This window comes from Rhineura floridana, chromosome 1 (genome assembly GCF_030035675.1).
Source record: "Rhineura floridana isolate rRhiFlo1 chromosome 1, rRhiFlo1.hap2, whole genome shotgun sequence".
In the NCBI taxonomy this organism is placed as follows: domain Eukaryota; kingdom Metazoa; phylum Chordata; class Lepidosauria; order Squamata; family Rhineuridae; genus Rhineura; species Rhineura floridana.
In genome coordinates this window covers 312,218,959-312,241,970 of record NC_084480.1, presented here as the reverse complement: position 1 = coordinate 312,241,970, position 23,012 = coordinate 312,218,959, and the positions used below count along the sequence as shown (strand labels likewise).

The following is a 23,012-nucleotide window of genomic DNA, read 5'->3' as shown; positions in this document are numbered from 1 at the left end:
AAGATCAAAGGAATTTCAAAGGCGGAAAAAGAGCCTTGATAAAATGTGTAAAATGTTCTCAGAAAGAGTTCCACATAACTTTTGTAATATGCACACAATGTATTCATACTGTGGAATATTTTGGATACAGAAAGAAACTATACAGTAATTTGCGGACATTGTTTACTACTGTTGACAATATCCTAGAAGGTCTTCATTGTAGGTCTACTTCTGTGTAAATTCTGTAATTAAAAGGGGGCCCTGGATGTAATTCTCTCTCTCTCTCTCTCTCTCTCTCTCTCTCTCTCTCTCTCTCTCTCTCTCTCTCTCTCTCTCACACACACACACACACACACACACACACACACACACACACACACACACACACACACACAGAGTGAGAGAGAGTGAGAGTGAGAGTGAGAGAGAGGAGAGAGAAGAGAGAGAGAGAGAGAGAGAGAGATCTGGGTTAGATTCCTGTACATTTCAATGGTACCTTGAACTCCTTTAGGCAAACTGTTGGAGAAAATATGTCTATGAATATTTTTCCCACCTTGTGCGGGGGCACGTTTGCCTCCACCCCTCTTTTCCTGGAAGGCTTGGACTTGTTCCCAAAGGGCAGGGGGGAAATCACATATAGGCTGAGTGGCCTATCCAGAGGAGGAGTGAGTGGGCTTAAAAGGCAGCTCCTCCCTCAAACTTGCCCCTCTTTTGCCTTGCGGCACCCACCCTCCCACCATTGTCAATATGGGCATTGCTAGTCACCATGTGGGGCTGAGTAGGAATTTCGTGGGAGATTCTGATTTCAGACTTCCTTTCGTTTTGCCTCCTCCATACTGCTTGGTTTAATTCAATTGGCTTTTGGAAGGGTGCGGTTAGCTTGTCCGGGCTGGTGTGGAATTCGGGCAGGTGAGGAAGGTGGGGGTAAACAGCTGGATACTGAGGCATTCTTGGGTTAAGGGCACCCTCTAGGGAACTGGCAGTGCTTCAGGCCTGGTGGGGATCTGGGGAGGGGGGTGTCCTCGTGGGCCTAATTTGTGCATTAGGGTGAATGCCAGTGTGATAGTGCCAGGTTGCACAGGTTGGATGAGCACCCTTGGTTCTACTGGCAAGGAGGGAGAAATTCATCCACATCCTTTGCTGCGGAGCCACAGCCAGTGGCTTTTTGACATGCCCAGGGGTCTGGAGGGAAATCTCCCTACCAAACAGGTGTTAGCCTCACCTGCCCAAATAAAGTTCAGTTTGGTTGATTTGGTTTAGTTGGCTTAAAGTTTGAAAAAGCTGGTATATTTTTTAATAAATATAACATTATTCCAAATTGGTGTCACGAGTTTTCTTTTGGGTGTGGTGGCAATGCCAATTGCTTAGAGCTGCTGGTTGGGAGAGACTGTTGTGCTCACATCCTGCTTATGGGCTTCCCATTATCATCTTGCTGGCCACTGTGAGAAAGGATGTTGGACTGTTTAACAAAAATTACACGCTGCTTGATTATAACAAGACCTTGAAGCAGTTGACAAGCAATATTAAAATTATCAATAAAAACAATTAAAAACAAAGAAGTAAAAGCATTTAAAAGACAATTAAAATTAGCAGTAAACTAAAAAGAGATTAAAACACATCAACATCTACATGTCTGGATAGGCTTCCCTAAACAGTATTGTTTTCCGGAGGCCCCACAAAGAACACAGCGAAGTCGCCTGCCTGATGTCAGTAGGCAAGGAGTTCCAAAGGGTAGGTACTGCCACACTAAAAGAATGATTTCCTACAAGCACAGAAAGATTGAAGCGCTCGAATGGGCACACATGGGGTCAGGTGATCCTGCAAGTAAACTGGTCCTAAGCTGTTGAGGGCATTATATCCCAAGAGTAACACCCTGAACTTGGCCTGCTAACGAATTGGCAACCAGTGCAGATCTCTGAGCAAAGGAGTTATATGCTGACAGGGTCTCACTCCTGTCCTCAACTGTGCTGCAGCAGTCTGAACTAACTGTTGTTTCCAGATCAAGCACAAAGGAAGCCTGACATCGAATGCATTGCTGTAATCCAGTCTTGAAGTCACCAGTGCCTGAACTATGATGGGTCTTTGGCCAAATCTAGCAGGGGTCTACTTATGCCTCTATGTTCTTAAACATTTTGAGTTTCCTCTAAGTTTATTCAGATGTTCGCAAAAGAATTAAGTTATTTCATTTAGTTGTCACTAATTTGTTTTAATATCTACGTTTCATCCCTCTAGATGCTGAACAATCCAGAAAAGATAGCAGAGCAGATCAGCAAAGATGTCACTTGGCTTTGCTCTCATCTTTTGGCTCTCTGGACCCAGTTTCTGGAGATTGTAACCCTGCATCCAGATATCACAGCCTATCTTGTTCAGGAGCATCACACTCTAAGGGTAATATTGCAAAACAGGGACTGGCAATTCTGAGAAGAAAAAACTGATATGATTAAAGGATGTAGGTGATCACATTAATTTTTAGGGGCATTGCAGGAATGTCTTGTGCACCTTTAGGAGTTCCCCGAAGTCACACAATGAATATTGCATATACTTATTTTGGGGGACTGCAATCCACAATAATGAAAATCTGTGGAAATGCTGCCACATTTTCAATAAAGTGTTGATTTCAATCTTTTTTGTGTGCATTTTAGTGCAAACCTGTCAACTTTAAACCCTTTTTGGCCATTCGCTGTGGGGAGGGGCAGAAAGAAAACCTCCCCAAAATTTATAGGAGAGGAGCATTTTAATGAAATTAATGCTGGTGTTTTAGAAGAGGAATTGATAATCAAAGCATTCTGGGAATTGTAGTTCTGTGAGGAGAAATAGGAATCTCCTCTTAGCAGCCTTCACAAACTACAGTTCTCAGGATTCCTTGGGGGAAGCCATGACTGTTAAAGTGGTATCACGGTGCTTTAAATGAAAGGTGTAAATGTGGCCTTAATTTGCTTATGTTTGTATAGATCATAGGGATGGCTGTTCCCAGTTCATATTGTTTTCAAGTAGGTTCACCCACAAATCTGTTGTGTTCTATCCCATTTTCATGTGAATCTGCACTTTTATTTTAATCCACACAAAATTTGCATTTATATACATATTTGAAAGTTTCTCTGAAAATACACACTTCTAATTCTCTCTGTCTCTGTCTCTGTCTCTCTCTGTCTCAAATGCATGTTTAATTGGATTGTGCCCTACATTGGCTAAATAAATACATATATACTGAATCTTGTAGTCTTAGTCAGTACAACTTCTAGCACAAAAGCTTACTGCAACTAATGCTCTTGGAACCAGGGTCATCACCATTGCATTAAAAACTGCTGCATAAATTTGGAACACAAAGAAAAGTTATCTTTGTTTGTTCAGACAAGTGAGTTCAGAAGTTGTGCTGACTAAGACTACTATATATGTATTCCCTAACAGGCAAAAAAACTTTGCAGTTTAAGAACGTACCTATAGCCAACAGATATTTCTATCAAACTTTTGAAAGCAGGGAAATTGGGCAGCTATAGTGAATACACCAGGGGAACAGGAGACCTGACCTACTCTCTGAAATACTGCCCTACAAATTTGTCAAACTGCAAACACAATTTGGGTTGGTCTTTCACAGTCCAATCCACTTCATGTGTAGCTTGACAGAATTTGGTAATGTGCCTCTGAGCATATGTTGAGTGGTGGCAACACCTGCCATCAGCCCAAATAACAGAAACAAGACATGTGCTGTGTTGATCTTGTTTTAGCAGGGAGGAAGCAACAATATTAAGATAGTTGATATAGTTCAGATAGTCACTTTAAATATGTATGAATTACTTCTGAATTTTAGTGATGTTTCCTATAAATCATTTTCTTTTGCTTCTGTTTCTGTGAATATGTGAAATACAGCAACACTTTGCATAGTCTATGCTAAAAAAACTTCAGAAAATTGTGGAATAATGGCACTGACTATTCTGCAGAATAGTCTCCAATGGACATGAGGTCTCAGTTTGCAGAAGATAAAACAGTGGGAGGTAAAATATATTCTAGCAAAATTCTAGGTGTGCTCTATGTTTTTAATTGACCAAGCCCACCTTTCCTTAAGTGGAGTGGTTTCATCATAGCAGGCTGAACACATGCATCTTGGGCAAGACAAGTTTGTTTTTTCCAACAGCTAGAGTCATTCCTGAAGTAGCAACATATTGTAATCAGTCTGATTCTACATCAAACTGCAGTTTCAGATTCCACTGTTAATGCACCCAAAATAGAAATAGAACATAACCTCCAGTTTGAAACACAAAAGGCTGTCTTCACCATCATATCACATTGACCAATACAAAGGCTTTGAAATTAATAAAAATAAATTTGACACAGATTTCTAGGATGAATAATGAGAGAAATATAATTTTCTAGGTTAGATTCTCTGTAGAAAGAGTTGTAACACAGGAAAGAAGCAAAGAAGAACACCAACAAACATACAAAAATATAATTCTCCATCTTTGGAGATGGCAGATGTTGCCACCACTCCCCATATGCACAGAGGCACATGTTACCAAATTCTTCCAAGCTACACAGCAAGTGGATTGGACTGTGAAAGACCAACCCAAATTGTGTTTTTATTTTCACAAATGTGTAGGGCAGTACAATATCTTAAAGAGGAGGTCAGGTCTCCTGCTCCCCTGGTGCATTCACTATAGCTGCCCAATTTCCCTGCTTTTAAAAGTTAGATAGAAATATCTGTTGGCTCTAGGTATGTTCTTAAACCGCAAGTTTTGTTTGCCTTTTAATGAATACATATACTGTATATCTTGAAGTCTTAGTCAGCGCAACTTCCGGACTCGCTTGTCTAAACAAACCAAGATACATTTTCTTTGTGTCCAAAACTTATGCAGCAGTTTTTAATGCAATGGTGATGACCCTGGTTCCAAGAGCATTGGTTGCAGTAAGCTTTTGTACACAGATGATAGACATAGCTACATCAATTATAGACTAGGTATTGAAGACGATAGACATTCTAACATATGTTTCTTCACCAGATAAGAAGATTCTCTGAGGCTTTCTTCTATGCTGAACATCAAAAGCTAGCTGCGGTGACTTTCCAGGAAAGCCTGTATGTAATTTTGTATTCATTTCCTACCATTCTCCTATGCTGAAAAATTGATTTTAGTAATGTTTCTCTCTGAAAACAAACATTGGTTTGAATAAATGATGCACTTATTTGACAGTGTAATTTTATACATGGCTGCCCAGCAGTTGTGTTATGTTAGGGTTGATTTCTATGCTGCCTTGTGGCCAGATAGGGTCCCCATGGTGGCTCACAAAAGATACACACAAATACAAAATGCAAGTAAGTGAAGAACAATACGATTTACAAAAATTTAAGACAACGAAAGCTTAACATTTTTTTAAAGAAAGAAGCAACAACTGAGAGCCAAACATATTCATCTATGTGGTAAAGGGTAGCCCCTAGAAAGATAGCAGATAGAGCAGGAGTGAGGTGGCAAGGCGGGTGGAAAAGCTTGCTCCTTCATGATCTCAGCACAGGCTCGCCCCTGCAGTAGTAAGTTCCACTGAGCACAGTGGGGCTTATTCTCTGGAAAGCAGGTACAGGATAGTACCCTAAGATATTGTAAGGCTGACTTTTAGGGCCAGGTCCACACATGCTAGCTCCCAGCCCATAGAAAATCCAATATGCATTACACTTTCTCCAATGTAGTGGGCACAGAAGATCCCCATAACTGGGGTGCCACCACAGAGAAAGCTTTATCCCTTACCACCACATGATATATGTCCCCTGGAGATGAGATAATGAGAATATCCTCTCTTCCTGCCCACAAGTCCTAACAACATGGGCAGGCTGCAACAGGGATAGGTATCCCTTCATATGTTGGTGTCCCAAATCATTTAGGGCTTAGAATGAGTGTTGGGTGTGAGGAGATAATCTGTTACAGCAGTAAAGAGCCAGTATGATGTGGTTTTGATTTTAGAGGAGGGGTGAGGAACCTCAGGCCCAGGAGCCAATATGGCTCTCCAGGCCTTCCTACGTGGCCCTCAGAACCCCAAGCCACACCCCTCACTGGTCTTGCTTCTTACCCTGCGTGTTTTTGCCTGGCTGAAATGTGACCTCTAATAGTGTAGGGATGGGTTAGAATTTCGATTCAGTTAGTGTTTCAAGCAGGATTGATCAAATTCGCATTTTCCAGAACAATATGAGAACCGAAACACAGCCATCCTTTGAAATCTGCATTTATTAGAATTTTGCGATGCAGTTTGCCAACTAAACAACATTTACAAAAATGCATAGATTAGGGGAAAGCGTGCTTAAAAATGAATACCTCAGTGAAAACAACATGCAAAAAGGCATGATGTGATGAGAAACAGCTTGCAGAAATGTACACCTTTGTCAAAGCTGCCTACAGAAATGTGCTTATTTGGAGAAATTTGCACTAAAACGGTGGCAAATTTTCATGAGGCTTTTAAGAAAAATCGCAGATTGCTGCAGAAGTGTAGAGGACTGAATTTAGTCAGTCAGATAGTCCCAGGCTATGGTCTGAAGGCACATGAGGTCAGCTCCCTGCTGAAGCTAAGCAGGGTCAGGTCTGGTTAGTGCCTGGATGGGAGACCGCCTGGGAACCATATTTAAGCCGTCTTGGGTTTCTATCATGAAAAGAAAGGCAAGAAAAGTGAGAAATTGAGAGAACCGAAATTGACAGATCTTTCCGTCCCTGGAATAGTGTGTGTGTGTGCAAATGCTCCACCTACTTTTGCCTGTAGCCCTCAGAAGAGTGCCCTGAATGGAATGCAGCCCTCAGGCTGAAAAAGGTTCCCCACACCTGATTTAAATGGTATTTCATGTTTGGCTTAAGAGAAATGTTTCTGGAGATCATGGTAAACTAGATGAGGCAGGACTCAACCCAACGGAACTGGAAGTGGGAACTCAGCATAGTGATGAAAAGGTGATTTGGGTGGGGTTTTTTTCTGTTTCTTTCCAAATAGCATCCAGCATCACAACCAAGTTTCATCAGAAGTCCGGGCCTCTGAGTACCTCACCAGCATGCCCCCCCTGCCAGTAGAGTGCCTCGACATTGATGGTGACTGGAGCACCCTGCCGATTATTTTTGAAGACAGATATGTAGATTCCCCCTACAAAGGTGGGTAATCTGCAGAGCTTGGGCTGTCCTCCTAGGGAGTGTCACAAAATGTGCAGGGTGAGAGACTCGGCTCATGTGCCACAATTCCTTGAGCGTTCTGCCTGTGCTTTTCCATGTGGCACATGATGTGCCACCCTGGGCTCCTACTGGGAGAAAGGGCAGGATATAAATCGAATAAATAAATAAAGGCATCTGCTCATGTGATGAGGAATGACAGATCAAATCCTGAGCGGAGATAACGGTACACAACCGCAGAGGACAAGATCACAGGATGTTCAGCAGCAGTTTGGATTCGCTTTGCAGATATGAAGTTTCTTAGATCCATCTTTCCCCTGACACCAATCCCACTGTAGATAATTTTCTCACCGTTTTGCAAAGGAGTTGTGGAAATTTCCAAAGGGAGGCATTATGCAGTGGGCAAGAATGTTAATGAAATCTGCCCATCTGATTTGGCCTAGACATGGCTAGGTTGAGGCACAACTATAACTACAGTTGCCACATCCTGAAACAATATTTGGCAACTGTGAGAACAGGAGGCTGGATTAGATGGGCCATTGGCCTGATCCAGAAGACTATTCTTAACATGCAGAGCGGAATGGAGCAGAGTAAAAACTGACCCTGCTTCTTTGAATTGTACAATGCAATCCTTGAATGAAAAAAGTTTGTAAATATATATTAAAGGAAAGGGTGCAGATGAGAGAAAATAGCATAGAAATGTTATATTAGGGAAACTGTATGCAAAAATGTGTGTATTTGGAGAAAGGTGCCCTAAAGTGCTGATACAAGATTTCCATTAGGGCTTTTAAAAAGAGAAAAGAAAGTGAAATTATGTGGAAATGTGGCAAAGACCCAATATTAGTTGTTTGCCATGGCTGTATCCGGGAGCTGCTCAACTGATGGGGCAGAGCCACAGGAAAAGCCTCCCACCAGCAGTGTTGCTGCTGTTTACTGGGGCAACAACAAGGTCAAGACTGCCTCTCTCCTCCCCCCCCTTCTCCCATGAAGTGGCAGTGATGCTGCCGTGAGGAAGCTATTGAGAATTCCAATGGGAATGGGAGTGGAAATTGCCACAATGTGCATGTTCATCCGAGGTCAGGAACAGAAATCAGACAAGCGAATGCAAGTGGAATTCCCTATCATTGTTTTTTTTTTCCCTTGTCTGTGAACGTAATTGTATTTTCTGCATGGCTTTTGACACTTCCCATTACGTTAGTTTTGGCCATAGCAGATAGCAAAGACACACAAAAAAGTTGGTTTTAGCAGAAGCCGTAAGAAAATAAGAAGACCTGCTGGATCAGGTCAGTGGCCTATCTAGTCCAGCATCCTGTTCTCACAGTGGCCAACCAGATGCCCCAATGGAAAGCCTACAAGCAGGACCTGAGCACAAGAGCACTCTCCTCTTCTGCTGAACTGTAGCAGAACAGAAACAGTGCTGATCGTGACAAACACAGGACAGGATGGAAACTGCTACCTCCTTCCATCTCTAGTTAATAGCCAGTGGCCAGCTAACTACATAACAATGCACTCGATGGGGGGTGGGGGAAAAGGGATGAGAGTACCTAGATAAATACTTCTTCCATTCTAGTGGAACTAAAAATAAATGTGCAATAGAACAGTAGAAGTCTCTGTTCCACTGGGCAATCTGCTCCTGAATGTATTCTTTATGCTATTCCACGAGGACTTTTTTTCCCCAGAGTCTAAATCAAATCTAAATGTGTAGGAGTTGGCCCAAAATTTTGCAAAAGAAGATTTGTGTTGGAGCCAAGGTATTAGGGGTATCTTTGTGTGTCTCTATGCTCTCACCAGATCACTCCTACACCAACATTCAAATTTAGAAATGCCTCCTCAGGCAAAGCATCCAAGGAAAGCTGTGATAAGATCAGTGATTTTGATAAATGTAGCAACTTTTGGGGGGAATAGGGATTTTTACCCATCACTCCACATGCTTTTAGGATCAGGCTGGTAATTTTACTAAAACAATTATTTTTTTGTGGTGTTAGGGTAATAATTTAGTTTGGGTTTTTCATGCCTTTTTTTTCTTTCTCTTTCAGTTCAGGGCTTAGACAGTTTGCCAAATGGTGTGGCTTCTGCTGTGGGTATTTCACAAGTGGACTTAACAGAAAAGTTTGAGGGTCCTTCCTCAAACGACAACACTGTTTTAGCAAAGGGAAATTTCAGGAACGATGCTCCTTTCGTCATCCATACAGATAGGATAAATGGGAAATCAGTGTATGGTTGCAGCTATCCAGAAGGAGATTCCTGCATGGTCAAGAGTTTCAAGGATCTCTCCACAACTCAAATACATGCAATGAATGGATATGTCCAATCTCATGAGAATCAGTCAGATCTGGCTAGCAATGTTATTTTTGATTTGCAATCAAATGTCCAGGCAGGTCCTACAGAAAGCCTCAAGAAGCCAATGGAGTTTGCAGAAAATAACAATGATAGACTCTTAGCAGAGGTGGCGTATTTGGACATGAACCCAGTGTGTAATGGTGGCTATCCAAGAGAACCAATGCTAGTCATGACTGCCCTGTATGACGGCGACATGTACCATGGGATTGAATTGAGCCAAGTTAGAAGGGATCAATCCGGGTCTACTCTTGCCTTGGACAAACTCCTGCTTCATAAAGAAAATGCTGAAGAGGAACCAGTGGATCAGGGTGGAGTGCCAGCATTGCCAGCATTGAGGGCATTTGATGTAAGTGACCATTTGGGTGCACTGAAGCAGATAAAAGGTATTGAGGAAGCCAGATCTTTTCAGGAGCAAAGAGTGCAGGAGTGCCAGGAGTTTAGCTTGACATCAGGAGTCATTAAGAGATCTTCGTCACTAATTTCAGACTCGGGGATTGAAAGTGAGCCCAGTTCAGTAGCTTGGTCTGATGCACGGAGCAAAGCCTTGGAGTTGCCCAGCGACCAGGAGATTCTCCACCAGCTTGTCAGAAGGCACACAATTCACCGGAACTCTCTAGAGGGTGGGCACACAGAAAGTAACACCAGCTTGCCCAGCGGCATCCAAGCCTCACTTACGTCAATTAGCTCCTTGCCCTACGAGGACGAAGAGCGGGAGGTGGAGCCCAATAAGCTGACGAAGTCTATCTCGGCTCCTCAGATCAGTAGCCCCGAGGAGTCCGCTGATGACATGGATATATCCAAACACATTCAAACCATCTCGGACAGTGCAGAGGGACAATATGTAGAAATAGGGTGCACCAGCATGTCCTTAGCAGGAAACGTTTCCACAGCCCAGGATGACAGAGAAAATGGCAGGCCACCACTTCCATTGGGTACAACTGAGCATCCCAAATCTGCCTTTGCAGAAAATGGTGGCAGTTCTCACTTACTAGAAGCCGCTGAAAGCTTTTTAGAAATGGACTGTAGCTTAGAAGCCTCAGGGGAACCTGTGTTCCTAATGCAAAATGGAAATCTGGATGGCACAGTTGAATACCAGCTGCCGAAGAGAAAAAGGGAAGTCCTCTTGGAAAGGATCAATGACTATTTGGACACAAATGCTGCTCATTTTGACTTATGTGATGAAGAAGTAAATTTGCACACAGGGCACAGCTTGTATTCCACAGACATTGAGGCTTTGTCACACCTTGAGAACCACACACCAGATTTCTGCTACACCATCCCTGCCTCAGAGGTGGTACCCGAATCCGTCTCTACCAAGGGGCACCATGGCAGCTCTCTTGCCAATGGCAAAATAATGACATATGGTGGAGAAATACCCAACTTTCAGGAAATTGAGCTGGATAACAGATCCGGCTGTGGCTCCTACTGTGCAGAATCAGAAAACCGAGAGCTCAAAACGGCGGCAAACAGCACTGGCTTCCATTCTGCAGTTCCAGAGGCATTGGTGCTTGAGAGCAAAAAGGCTATTGAGGTGGTCAACTTATCTGTTTCTTGCACGGCCACATGTCTTCCTTTCTCTTCAGTTCTCAAAGAGGCCCCAGCACCAGTGGCTGGCTTCTCCTCCAAGCAGGCCACTTCTCCGATCACTCACCAACCGGTGGGCTCCTTTGGGGTCATCTCCTGCGGGTCCAGTGATGTGGATGAGGAGGCCAATGAAAGAATGTTTAGGTAAGGATGTCCCAGGACTTTTCATCCTTTGCATGTTCAGATGGCTGTCATCTCCTGGATTTGGGGGTTTCATTCAGTACTATTGATTACAGCAGCAGTTGTGATAGTGGAAGTGTACCGTTTCCCCAAAATACAGGAATTCAAAACCATCCTCTGCACAGACAGTCCAACCACTCTTGAGCTGTTTCAGGTGTTATAAAAGTTAAAAGTGCATTGGAGACTGAGGGCTTTTCTGTCCAACTGAGGTGCACTCAGCAACAAATTCTGAAAGGGCCTTGAAAGCATGTACATTAGGGCTGCGTCCACACCATACATTTAAAGCGCATTTAAAGCACATTACTTCCCCCAAAGGAACCCTGGAACTGTAGTTTACTCATCACAGAGCTACCGTTCCCAACACCCTTAACAAGCTACTGTTCCCAGGATTCTTTGGGGGAAGCCATGTGTTTTAAATGTACGGTGTGTACACAGCCCAGAATATGCTTACAAGCCTCTCCACGATCAGGAGGTGTATGTCGCTGTGAGCTTCAGTCTCTGCTGGTAAGCCATAAGCCCAGCTCCTTAAAGAACAGAGACAGAAACACCTTTGGATTTTTTTTGAGAAAACTTAGGCCAGTGGCACAGTGCCTGCTTTGCATGTATAGAGCTGTGTTACAGCCCGAGGGCTGCATCCCCTTTTGGGCAAGCTTCTGGGGGCCATATGTCAGTGAAGGGAGGGGCCAGAGGCAACGGGAATGTAAATTGTACCATTGGGCAGTTAGGTTCATTTCTGCACACTCACGCACCACTCCCTATTCTCCATCCAGGCAAATGGAAATGGCCTGCCTTCAAGTCAATCCCGACTTATGGCGACCCTACGAATAGGGTGTCCATGGTAAGCGGCATTCAGAGGGGGGTTACCATTGCCTCCCTCTGAGGCTGAGAGGCAGTGACTGGCCCAAGGTCACCCAGTGAGCTTCATGGCTGTGTGGGGATTCGAACCCTGGCATCCCAGGTCGTAGTCCAACACCTTAACCACTACGCCACACTGGCTCTCTCCATCCAGGCAAGCAAGAGGCAATTATCAGACACGTTCCAGCCAGGCAAAAGCAAAGCAAAAGCAAAAAGAGAGAGAGAGAGACTCAAGGAAGGTGTGTGACCTGTGAAGAGGCCAAAGGGCCAGATTGAAAGGCCTGGAGGGCCGCATTCAGCCCTCGACCCTGAAGTTCCCCACCCCTGCTCTCTTTGGATAAGGCTGGTGGATGGCAATGCATATGTATCCTTTTAAAGGCTCCAAAGGAGCATATGAAGCTACTTTATACCATCAGATCATTTGTCCATCTAGCTTAGTATTGTCTACACTGACTGGCAGCAGCCCTCCAGGGTTTCAGAGAGGGGTCTCTCCCAGCCCTAGCTGGAGTTGCCAGGGATTGAACCAGAGCTTGGAACAGTTACTTTTTGGAACTACAACTCCCATCAGCTCAATTCTGTGGCCATGCTGGCTGGGGCTGATGGGAGTTGTAGTTTAAAAAAGTAACTTTTCCAAGCTCTGGATTGCACCTGGGACCTTCAGCAGGCAAAGGAGATGCTGTACCACTGGACGACGACTCTTCCCCAAACAGCATCAGAGGATGCATCCACTGGGCCTTTCTACACCACACATTTTGAATGTTGAGCTCAGCTCTAAACTGCACTGTGCAGTTTATCTGAGCATGTTGATTGGCTTTGCGGAATTGGCTCTATTCAGGTGCTTCCCTACCAGTCCCTTTTCTGGTTCCAGGTTGCATGGGAAATGCTTTCCATACATTCAGCTCCACACATGCGGTGTGTGTGTCCATTCAAACATTTGAATGAACATATGTAGATGGGAGATGCTGGTCACCCTGTCCTTTGTGCGTTCACTATCCATAGCTATGCCTGAATACAACTCATGTCTTGTTGGCTGCGGGAGGGGAGCAGGGATGGGAGTAGGCATTGCCTTTATCATTGGGGATGTGAGTGGCTGGCATTTGGATTGAAATTTAAAAATCTGAATGTGGTTGTCATTCTCCCAGCTGATCTGTAAGCTACAGTGACAAGATTCCCACACTCCACTCCATGAATACAATGGTAAAAAAAGTCACTAACTGTTGGATGCCCAGCTCCACCGGTGATTAATTAGTGTATTCTCCAGTTTTTATCAGGCCAAAGGAAAATTTAAAAAAGAACTGAAGATTGAAGGATTTCTGTACAGTGACTTGTCTGTACTCGCTTCTGATATCCCATATTTTCCACCAGAGGAAGAGGAAGAAAATTTGGAAGATGGGATTCACCTGGTGGTCTGTGTCCATGGGCTGGATGGTAAGGCCAAAGAGAGAGATGGAGATAATAGGGCTTTCTGGATATAGAGTGTTTGCAAAATGGAACGCCGCAGATGATGTCCTTGCAAATGGTTGGGTCCTGATCACTGGCTCGACTGGCAGGTGGGGATAAGAGTTGTAGTCCAAGAACATCTGGGAACCCAAGGTTGAAGATCTGTGGTCTTTATGTAGACAAACATCCATGCCTGAGGTCTTTGTAGCGCTCCTACAGACATCCAGGATTTTCTGCTAGCAAAGAGAATCTTCCATGTTTATAGTTCAAAATGAGTGTCCCAAACAAGTAACCGGTTAACACGAAACTGGTTAACAAAGCAATAATGTAATAGAGTTGGGGGATTTGGAATTGGTGGGGGTGCATTTCAGAAGGAGGCTCTCAAGGACAAAGAGCAGGAGATACCATGTCATTTTGTGAGGTTCACATTTGACAAGGTCAACATAATATTATTACACAACCCTTTTACAATCTGCACAGCATTATCCCTTGACACTGTACCCCACCCTTCTCCAAGGACTATTGCAACATCTGCCAAAATTGCATGCACACTTTCAAACCTGGGACCTTCTACACGGATTCTCTCTGCATCATCCAGACTGATGACTCCACCTCTCCTACACGCACACACACAACCACACATGCCTCAATCACAGATTGCCCAGGTGTGGTCTAGAATGAAAATCAAAGTGCATTGGAATGTTCCTCCTCCCTGATAAAAGTGTTTAGGCATTTTGAAGGAGGCCAAAAGATGTCTGATAAACGTTTTTTCAAGTTTAGAGTAGCCACTCTATTAAAGAAATCTTAGACAATCAAATGATTTTGGTCAGTTAATTAATTCAATTTAATTTGCATAAATTTATGGTCTTACAGCAAGCAGCATACTTTTGCTGGTGCATTTGTACCAGGCTGTCCTCTCCTCCTGTCCCCTCCCTGTCCCCCTCTTCATCCTGGTATGCAACAACAACTAGAGGTCAGGTGAACACCGCCCCCCATCCCACCACTGTTACTGCTCATGGTAGAGAAAAAAAAGAGGGGAGTGCCTATTTTAAGATAGTGTTTGACTCCTTCACAGTTTCTGTAAGTTACTTGTATATTTGCAATCTGCAAGGGATACATTTTAGTTAATTACAAGTTTTTTTAATGATTAATTTATGCAAGAGGAGTCTACATACCAACTTATCACCAAATCTAATAATTCCTCAGGTGAGATGTATAATGCAGGGATGTGGAATTTATTTTTTTTCCAGCCCAAGGGCCACATTCTTTTCTGGGCAACCTTCCAAGGTCTACATGCCACCAGTGGGTGGAGCCAGAATTAGGAAATGGGAAACTGAAATGTCCTTTGAACTGTTGTGTTCACAGCCTTGATTCACTGCTACATTGCCATCATTTCCCCCTAAACCATCCTTGTTTTCCTGGAAACTGTAGCTCCTTCCTCCTTCCATATGATTGAGGGCAGTGAGGGCAGTGGAAAAGGAAGTACCAGTTCATCACTGCCAGTCTCCCCAAGAGATGCAGGATGAAGGGTTTGTGGATAATGTCCTTCATTATGGAACCCATGTCTAAGAAATGTGATTTTTTCCCTTAAGGTAACAGTGCAGATCTCCGGCTGGTAAAAACTTTCATTGAACTGGGTCTCCCTGGTGGAAAGCTGGACTTCTTGATGTCAGAAAGGAACCAGGTATTTTGTTCATTTCTTATTTATTTGTTTTAAGGTTTGTACCCCCACATTTCCATTTGATAATGATGTGCTCAACACATAATAAAATAAAAATGAAAGAATTAAGAATACCACCATTTTTAACAAATGAACATAAGAGCAGCCTGCTGCATCAGGCCAGTGGCCCATGGCCAGTGGCCCATCTAGTCCAGTATCCTGTTCTCACAGTGACTATCCATATGCCTATGAGAAGCCTGCAAGCAGGACCTGAGCACTTCACTCTTTCTTCCTATGATTTCCAACAACTGGCATTGAGAGGCATCATGCCTCCAACAGTGAAGGTGGAACATAGTCCTCAAGGTAACTAGCCCTTGAGAGCCTTATCCTTCTACTCCTCTTTTAAAGCCATCCAAATTGGTGGCCATCACTGTCTCTTGTGTGAGTGGATTCCATAGTTTTACTCTGTACTATGTGAACACGAAGCAGCAGAGAATAATTAGGGGCATGGAAGGTTTTCTTTTTTCCCATTAGAAATATAGGAAGCTGTATTGTCTACACTGACTGGCAGGTACTCTCTTTCAGAGGACATTTCCAGCCCTACTTGGAGACAATGAGAATTGGACCTTTGACTTGATGCATGCGAAGTAGATACTCTACCCCTGAACCAGAGCTTGGGAAAGTTACTTTTTTAAACTACAACTCCCATCAGTCCCAGCCAGCATGGCCACTGGAGTGGGCTGATGGGAGTTGTAGTCCAAAAAAGTAACTTTTCCAAGCTCTGCACTGAACTGACTTTTCCCCATTTGTTTTCATAATGAAAGACTTATTTAGTTGTGTTGATCATTCATTACATTCATACTAATTTTGCTATTCCTTAGATACACAATCGTTGCATTACATCTGTTTCAGTTGGGTTTTTCCACTTTCTTGATGAGTATTTCTACAATTGTCTGGGGCAGTGACAACAGAACTGATTTCAGCTGCCATTCGTGGTGGCCAATATTTTATTTTCACAGAACGTCCCTGACATTTCATAATGTCATGACATTTGGGGAGGGGGGAATGGTGTCCCTACTGGTGGCTCACCACCACCCCATCATGCAACTTCTGGGCCACTCGGGGAAAATAAAATGACAGCCATCAGGAACAACTACCAAAATCTTCTACTGCCACTGAAGAATAAAAGAAGCTAACAGTTGTTTTGGCTTAGCACTTAAATATTTGTTGGATCACCTATTTATTGGTTCACATGGGGAGATGTCCGCCTTGCCACTGAACGTCTGGCTAAAGCATATAGTTTTGCAGGCATTCTTGCAGGTTTCCCACGGACATCTGGTTGGCCACTGTGAGAACAGGAGGCTGAACTAGATAGGCCTTCTTACATTCTTATCATCCCTGAAGAACATCTGATGCATATCTTTAGTTGTTGTGCTGTGCAATCTACTCAAAGTTATTTGAGTTGGGTTTTTTGGTGAGGGGTGGGGAAGGAAATTTTCATAAAATCATAAACTAGTAGAGTTGGAAGGGGTTTAGAAGGCCATTGAGTCCAACCCCTGTTCAATGTAGCAATCCAAATTAAAACATACCCAACAGGTGCCTGTCCAGCTGCCTCTTTAATGCCTCCAGTGTTTGGAGAGTCTACCACCTCCCTAGGTCATTGATTCCATTATCATAACACTCTTAACAGTTAGGAAGTTTTTCCTGATGTTCAATTGAAATCTGGCTTCCTGTAACTTGAGCCCATTATTCTGTGTCCTGCACTCTGGGATGACCGAGAAGAGATTTTGTTAGAAATGAGACCAAGGATGGGCAATGTGAGATGGTAGAGAAGATGGGGGGGTGAGAAGATCTAGATAAGGGGATTTTATGGGGATAAGGATGGGGGCAAATCCAATTCAGTTTGCATTTAAAGCTGAACATATCAAATTCTCACTTTCAAAACAATATGAGAACCGAAACACAGCCATCCTTCAGAATCTGCACTTATCCAAATTTTGCAATGCAGTTCTCCAACCAATATTTATAAAAATGCATATATTCGGGGAAAGTGTGCATAAAAATGAATATATTCATGAAAACACCATACAAAAATGCATTATATTAGGAGAAACTGCTTACAGAAATGTGCTCAGTAGTCAAAGCACAGAAAAATATGTTTATTAGAAGAAAGTCACACTGAAATGCTGAAGAATTGTCATGAGGATTTATGTTTTTTTTAAAAAAAACCCACAAATTGCTGCAGAACTGAATGCGAGACTGGAAAAATGAGAAATTGAGGATAAGAACATAAGAGCCTGCTGGATCAGGCCAGTGGCCCATCTAGTCCAGCATCCTGTTCTCACAGTGGCCAACCAGGTGCCTGGGGGAAGCCCGCAAGCAGGACCCGAGTGCAAGAACACTCTCCCCTCCTGAGGCTTCGGGCAACAGGTTTTCAGAAGCATGCTGCCTCTGACTAGGGTGGCACAGCACAGCCATCACGGCTAGTAGCCATTGATAGCCCTGTCCTCCATGAATTTGTCTAATCTTCTTTTAAAGCCATCCAAGCTGGTGGCCATTACTTCATCTTGTGGGAGCAAATTCCATAGTTTAACTATGCGCTGAGTAAAGAAGTACTTCCTTTTGTCTGTCCTGAATCTTCCAACATTCAGCTTCTTTGAATGTCCATGAGTTCTAGTATTATGAGAGAGGGAGAAGAACTTTTCTCCATCCACTTTCTCAATGCCATGCATAATTTTATACATTTCTATCATGTCTCCTCTGACCCGCCTTTTCTCTAAACTAAAAACCCCAAATGCTGCAACCTTTCCTCGTAAGGGAGTCACTCCATCCCCTTGATCATTCTGGTTGCCCTCTTCTGAACCTTTTCCAACTCTAGAATATCCTTTTTGAGATGAGGCGACCAGAACTGTACACAGTATTCCAAATGCAGCCGCACCATAGATTTATACAACGGCATTATGATATCGGCTGTTTTATTTTCAATACCTTTCCTAATTATCGCTAGCATGGAATTTGCCTTTTTCACAGCTGCCGCATACTGGATCGACATTTTCATCGTGCTGTCCACTACAACCCCGAGGTCTCTCTCCTGGTCGGTCACCGCCAGTTCAGACCCCATGAGCGTATATGTGAAATTCAGATTTTTTGCTCCAATATGCATAATTTTACACTTGTTTATATTGAATTGCATTTGCCATTTTTCCGCCCATTCACTCAGTTTGGAGAGGTCTTTTTGGAGCTCTTCGCAATCCCTTTTGTTTTAACAACCCTGAACAATTTAGTGTCGTCAGCAAACTTGGCCACTTCACTGCTCACTCCTAATTCTAGGTCATTAATGAACAAGTTGAAAAGTACAGGTCCCAATACCGATCCTTGAGGGACTCCACTTTCTACAGCCCTCCATTGGGAGAACTGTCCGTTGATTCCTACTCTCTGCTTTCTGCTTCTCAACCAATTCCTTATCCACAAGAGGACCTCTCCTCTTATTCCATGACTGCTAAGCTTCCTCAGAAGCCTTTGGTGAGGTACCTTGTCAAACGCTTTTTGAAAGTCTAAGTACACTATGTCCACTGGATCACCTCTATCTATATGCTTGTTGACACTCTCAAACAATTCTAATAGGTTACTGAGACAGGACTTTCCCTTGCAGAAGCCATGCTGGCTCTGCTTCAGCAAGGCTTGTTCTTCTATGTGCTTAGTTAATCTAGCTTTAATCATACTTTCTACCAGTTTTCCAGGGACAGAAGTTAAGCTAACTGGCCTGTAATTTCTGGGATCCCCTCTGGATCCCTTTTTGAAGATTGGCGTTACATTTGCCACTTTCCAGTCCTCAGGCACGGAGGAGGACCCGAGGGACAAGTTACATATTTTAGTTAGCAGATCAGCATTTTCACATTTGAGTTCTTTGAGAACTCTCGGGTGGATGCCATCCGGGCCCGGTGATTTGTCAGTTTTTATATTGTCCATTAAGCCTAGAACTTCCTCTCTCGTTACCACTATTTGTCTCAGTTCCTCAGAATCCCTTCCTGCAAATGTTAGTTCAGGTTCAGGGATCTGCCCTGTGTCTTCCACTGTGAAGACAGATGCAAAGAATTCATTTAGCTTCTCTACTGAAATTGATAGATCCTTCCATCCCTAAAAAGGCTAAGACCCCTTCTGGATCAGATCGCACCATCACAACCAAATGTCTCTGGAAAGCCTACAACCAGGGCAAATCTATTCCAATGTCCTGTGGCTCATATGGCTGCATTGCAGCAATTAGCTTAATTTTATTAACAGAATATAAATATGTTTCTAAACACAGAACAGAAATACATTGGCGTTCAATGGTATACTGCTCCTGGTCAAGAAAATTCCATACATCTTCTGTGTCTATGTCTTCTGTGATTAAGTGCATTTCCCCACAACATTCTAAACAAAATGCAAGATGGAACATAACAAGTTGCAGAGAAACCATTAATTATCAGTGCAAGCAAAACAAACAGGCAGGAGTCTATATTTAAGTTTATGAGCATGTTTAGTGGAAGGCAATATTGCAAATTAGATATGCTCGTGTCTTTCTTTTGAACGAGCTGCAATTAGCAAGATGAATTTTCTCTCACACATAAAAACAGAAGCATTAATTACTGGATATGTTTCCTTTGAATCTCTGTCCCAGCATTTGGTGATTATTTCCCTGGCATCTCATTAGTTTTGAATTTGATGCACAGCCTATTGGATTACAAACTAGCACAGCTCCTAACAAGAAGAGTCATTTGCCATTCTGAAGTCAGTTCTTCCATCATTCCCTTTCTGTTTAATACAAGCAACAGGAGAATGCCTAGCTTATGAGTTACACAACTACATTGCTGGCCCTCACTGGGTCCTAATAAATTGTCCATTCACGATGCAGAATTCAATTGTGCCAAATGTAACTATGCTTTAGGCGGAAAGACTGCATTAGGAAATAGACTTTCAAAACTTCTGGCTTCATAAGAACCTAAGAAGAGCACTGCTGGATCAGGCCAGTGGCATATCTAGTCGAGTCCTGTTCTCACAGTGCCCAGCCAGATTCCTACTGGAAGCCCAAAAGCAGGAGCTGAGCGCAACATCACCCTCCCCAGCAACTGGTTTTCAGGGACAAACTGCCTCCAACAATGGAGGCAGAGCATTTATTTATGAGTATTTATTTCTTATTACATATATGTCCCACCTTTTGTCCAAGGAGCTCAAGGTGGTGTACACGTATCTCCTCTTCCCCCCATTTTATCCTCACAACAAACTTGTGAGGTAGGTTAAGCTGAGAGATTGTGACTGGCCAAAGGTCACCCAGTGAGCTTCATGGCCAAACGGGGATTTGACCCCTGGTCTCCCAGGTGCTAGTCGGGCACTCTAACCACTACACCACACTGGCTAGTAGCCACTAATAGCTTTATCCTCCATGAATTGGTCTAGTCCTCTTTTTAAAGCATCCAAGGTGATGGCCATCACTGCCTCCAGTGGGAGTGAATTCCATAGTTTAACTCTGCTCTGTGTGAATAAATTATTTCTTTTGTCCTGAATTTTCCAACATTCAGCTTCATAGGATGACTCTGAATTCTAGTGTTATGAGAGAGGGAGAAAAACTTTACTCTGCCCACTTTCTCCACACCCTGCATGATTTTAGACACCTCTGTTATGTTCCCACTTATTCACCTTTTCTCTAAACCAAAAAGCCTCAAACCCATGGAAGCAGAAGCTACGAAAACAGCCTTGAATTTTGATAGAGGCTATGATCCTATATACCTTTTTCAGCCCATTTCCTTCTGACCAAACTCCCAGGGGCCACATGCCAGTGTGGGTGGGGCCAGAGACAAAATTGGGTGAAAAATGTAAAATTCACCTCTGTGCAGTAGTCTGTTTTCTACACACTCCTTTCTCTGTCCTCCATCCAGACAAGCAAGAGTAATGATCAGCATGCAAGTATACTTTCCAGTCAGGCAAAAACGATCTTGGGGGATTTGAAGCAAGGCCAGTGAGGACTGTGTCCCGGGGAAAGAAGGTGTGGCTGGAGAGAGGGGCAGATGCCTGGAGGGACACATTTGAGTCCCAGGCTTGAGGTTCCCCAACTCTGTTACATACTTAAGTGTGAATATGGGGATTAACAGCCTGGCAACAAGAATGGACTTTGTGTGCCCTAATGGTTGTTGACCATTGAACCACACTGTCACTGAGTGTTTTTCCATCAAGTCTGAAAGTGTGGAAATCTGTAGCTAAGAGAAGTCTTTGCCCAGTCTGGGAACGGATAGCAAAGGCCATTGTCATGGCAGCATCAAGATAGACTGGGAGAGTTCTAGCAGTTATCTGTGTTGATCAGAGGGCGCAGGCGTTTATAATCTTGGCTCTATCGGATTCTCAACTGATGTGTGTGAGAGATGAGCCGTCGGCTAAACAGATGTGGGACACGTTGCAGGATTTGTCCCAGGAATGGCAGCGGAGGCAGAAGGCGCAGAGAGCCGAGCTGATGGAAACAGCATACATTACATTGGAGTTAAGTTGCTCAAGAAACTTCTCAGATGCATTAGATCAGGTTAAGAGTCTTTTATTAAGACATTATGGCTTAAGGCTTTAAGATCCCCCCCCTCTAGGAGAGAAGTTCTCAGTTCAAAGACATTACACAGAAGACACAGCTCAACATAGATAACTGCTAGAACTCTCCCAGTCTATCTTGATGCTGCCATGACAACGGCCTTGGCTATCCGTTCCCAGACTGGGCAAAGACATAACTTCTCTTAGCTACAGATTTCCACACTTTCAGACTTGATGGAAAAACACTCAGTGACAGTGTGGTTCAATGGTCAACAATCCCCCCTTTTCCCCATCATGTCTGCAATTCATTACAACAATTACAATAATACATTTCTACAATACATCTTGCAATACAGCTTACATTTCAGTACAGTTCAGAACATCTCTGTACATTTAGCTAAAACTTTATTCAATCAAACTTTGGTTGTACACATGTCAAATACAAAGTGTCAGGATCCATGTCCACCAGTTTATGCATTCCAGGACTGGTAATTACCCCCACAGTATATCTTTCTGGCGGTTTCCCTATGTTTACTCTTGTAGAACGTCTTAATGGCACTAGGGCTTCTGCTCTCTCTGCCCCCCCATCTGTGCTTGTGCTTGGCACAGCCTGCGCAGGAGATTCCATTTCCTCAGCCTTACGTTTCTTTGATCTTCGTTTCCCACAAATGAGCTCATTTAACCCATCTCTGAGAGGAATATGTGTGCCCTCCACCTTTATGTCTGGATTTGGCTTAAATGTTTGTGATTGTGTGTCATCTGACCCTGTAAGAATGACTGTTTCCCTTTCATCCCAAGGTTTTTCTGAGACTTTAATGCTTCTGCTCAGAATTAACTGCTGTGTTTCTGGACACCAAACTCTGAAATATGCATTCTGAAATCCCAAAACAAAACCTTGCTGCGCCCTCGGTGCAAGCTTGCCCCTCCTTTTTCCCTGTGGAATGTGGATCCAGCATCTTGCCCCGAATTTTTGAATGTGTTGTATTTTCGGTTTTCTGCCAGTGATTTTCTCATAAGGAGACATTCAAAGAGCACTGTGTAATACCCTATTGTGAATGTAATTCGCATAAAGAATTGCTTCTGCCCAGAAATAATTCCCTAAACTGCAATCCATTAACATGGCTCTCATTGCCTCCTGCAGCACCCTGTTTTCTCTCTCTGCAGTTCCATTGGAAAATGGGCTGTATGGAGCAGTAAAATTCTGTTTTATTCCCTTACTCTCAAGGAAGTCACTCAATGCTTTACTCGTGAATTCCCCTCCCTGGTCCGAGCGTATAGCCCCCACTGTGGTGCCATGTTGA

The 23,012-nt window shown here is 43.4% G+C and overlaps 1 protein-coding gene across 1 annotated transcript in view; it reads left to right on the top strand.

Annotated features, from left to right (window-relative positions):
- Positions 1-23,012, top strand: part of FAM135B (family with sequence similarity 135 member B) — a 153,211-nt gene that overhangs the window by 111,593 nt on the left and 18,606 nt on the right. The window contains exons 9-14 of the mRNA XM_061607839.1: positions 2,212-2,367; positions 4,974-5,047; positions 6,934-7,088; positions 9,140-11,171; positions 13,324-13,490; positions 15,095-15,186. Of these exons, the coding sequence (XP_061463823.1) occupies positions 2,212-2,367; positions 4,974-5,047; positions 6,934-7,088; positions 9,140-11,171; positions 13,324-13,490; positions 15,095-15,186 (2,676 nt within the window). The remainder of the gene's footprint in view (positions 1-2,211; positions 2,368-4,973; positions 5,048-6,933; positions 7,089-9,139; positions 11,172-13,323; positions 13,491-15,094; positions 15,187-23,012) is intronic.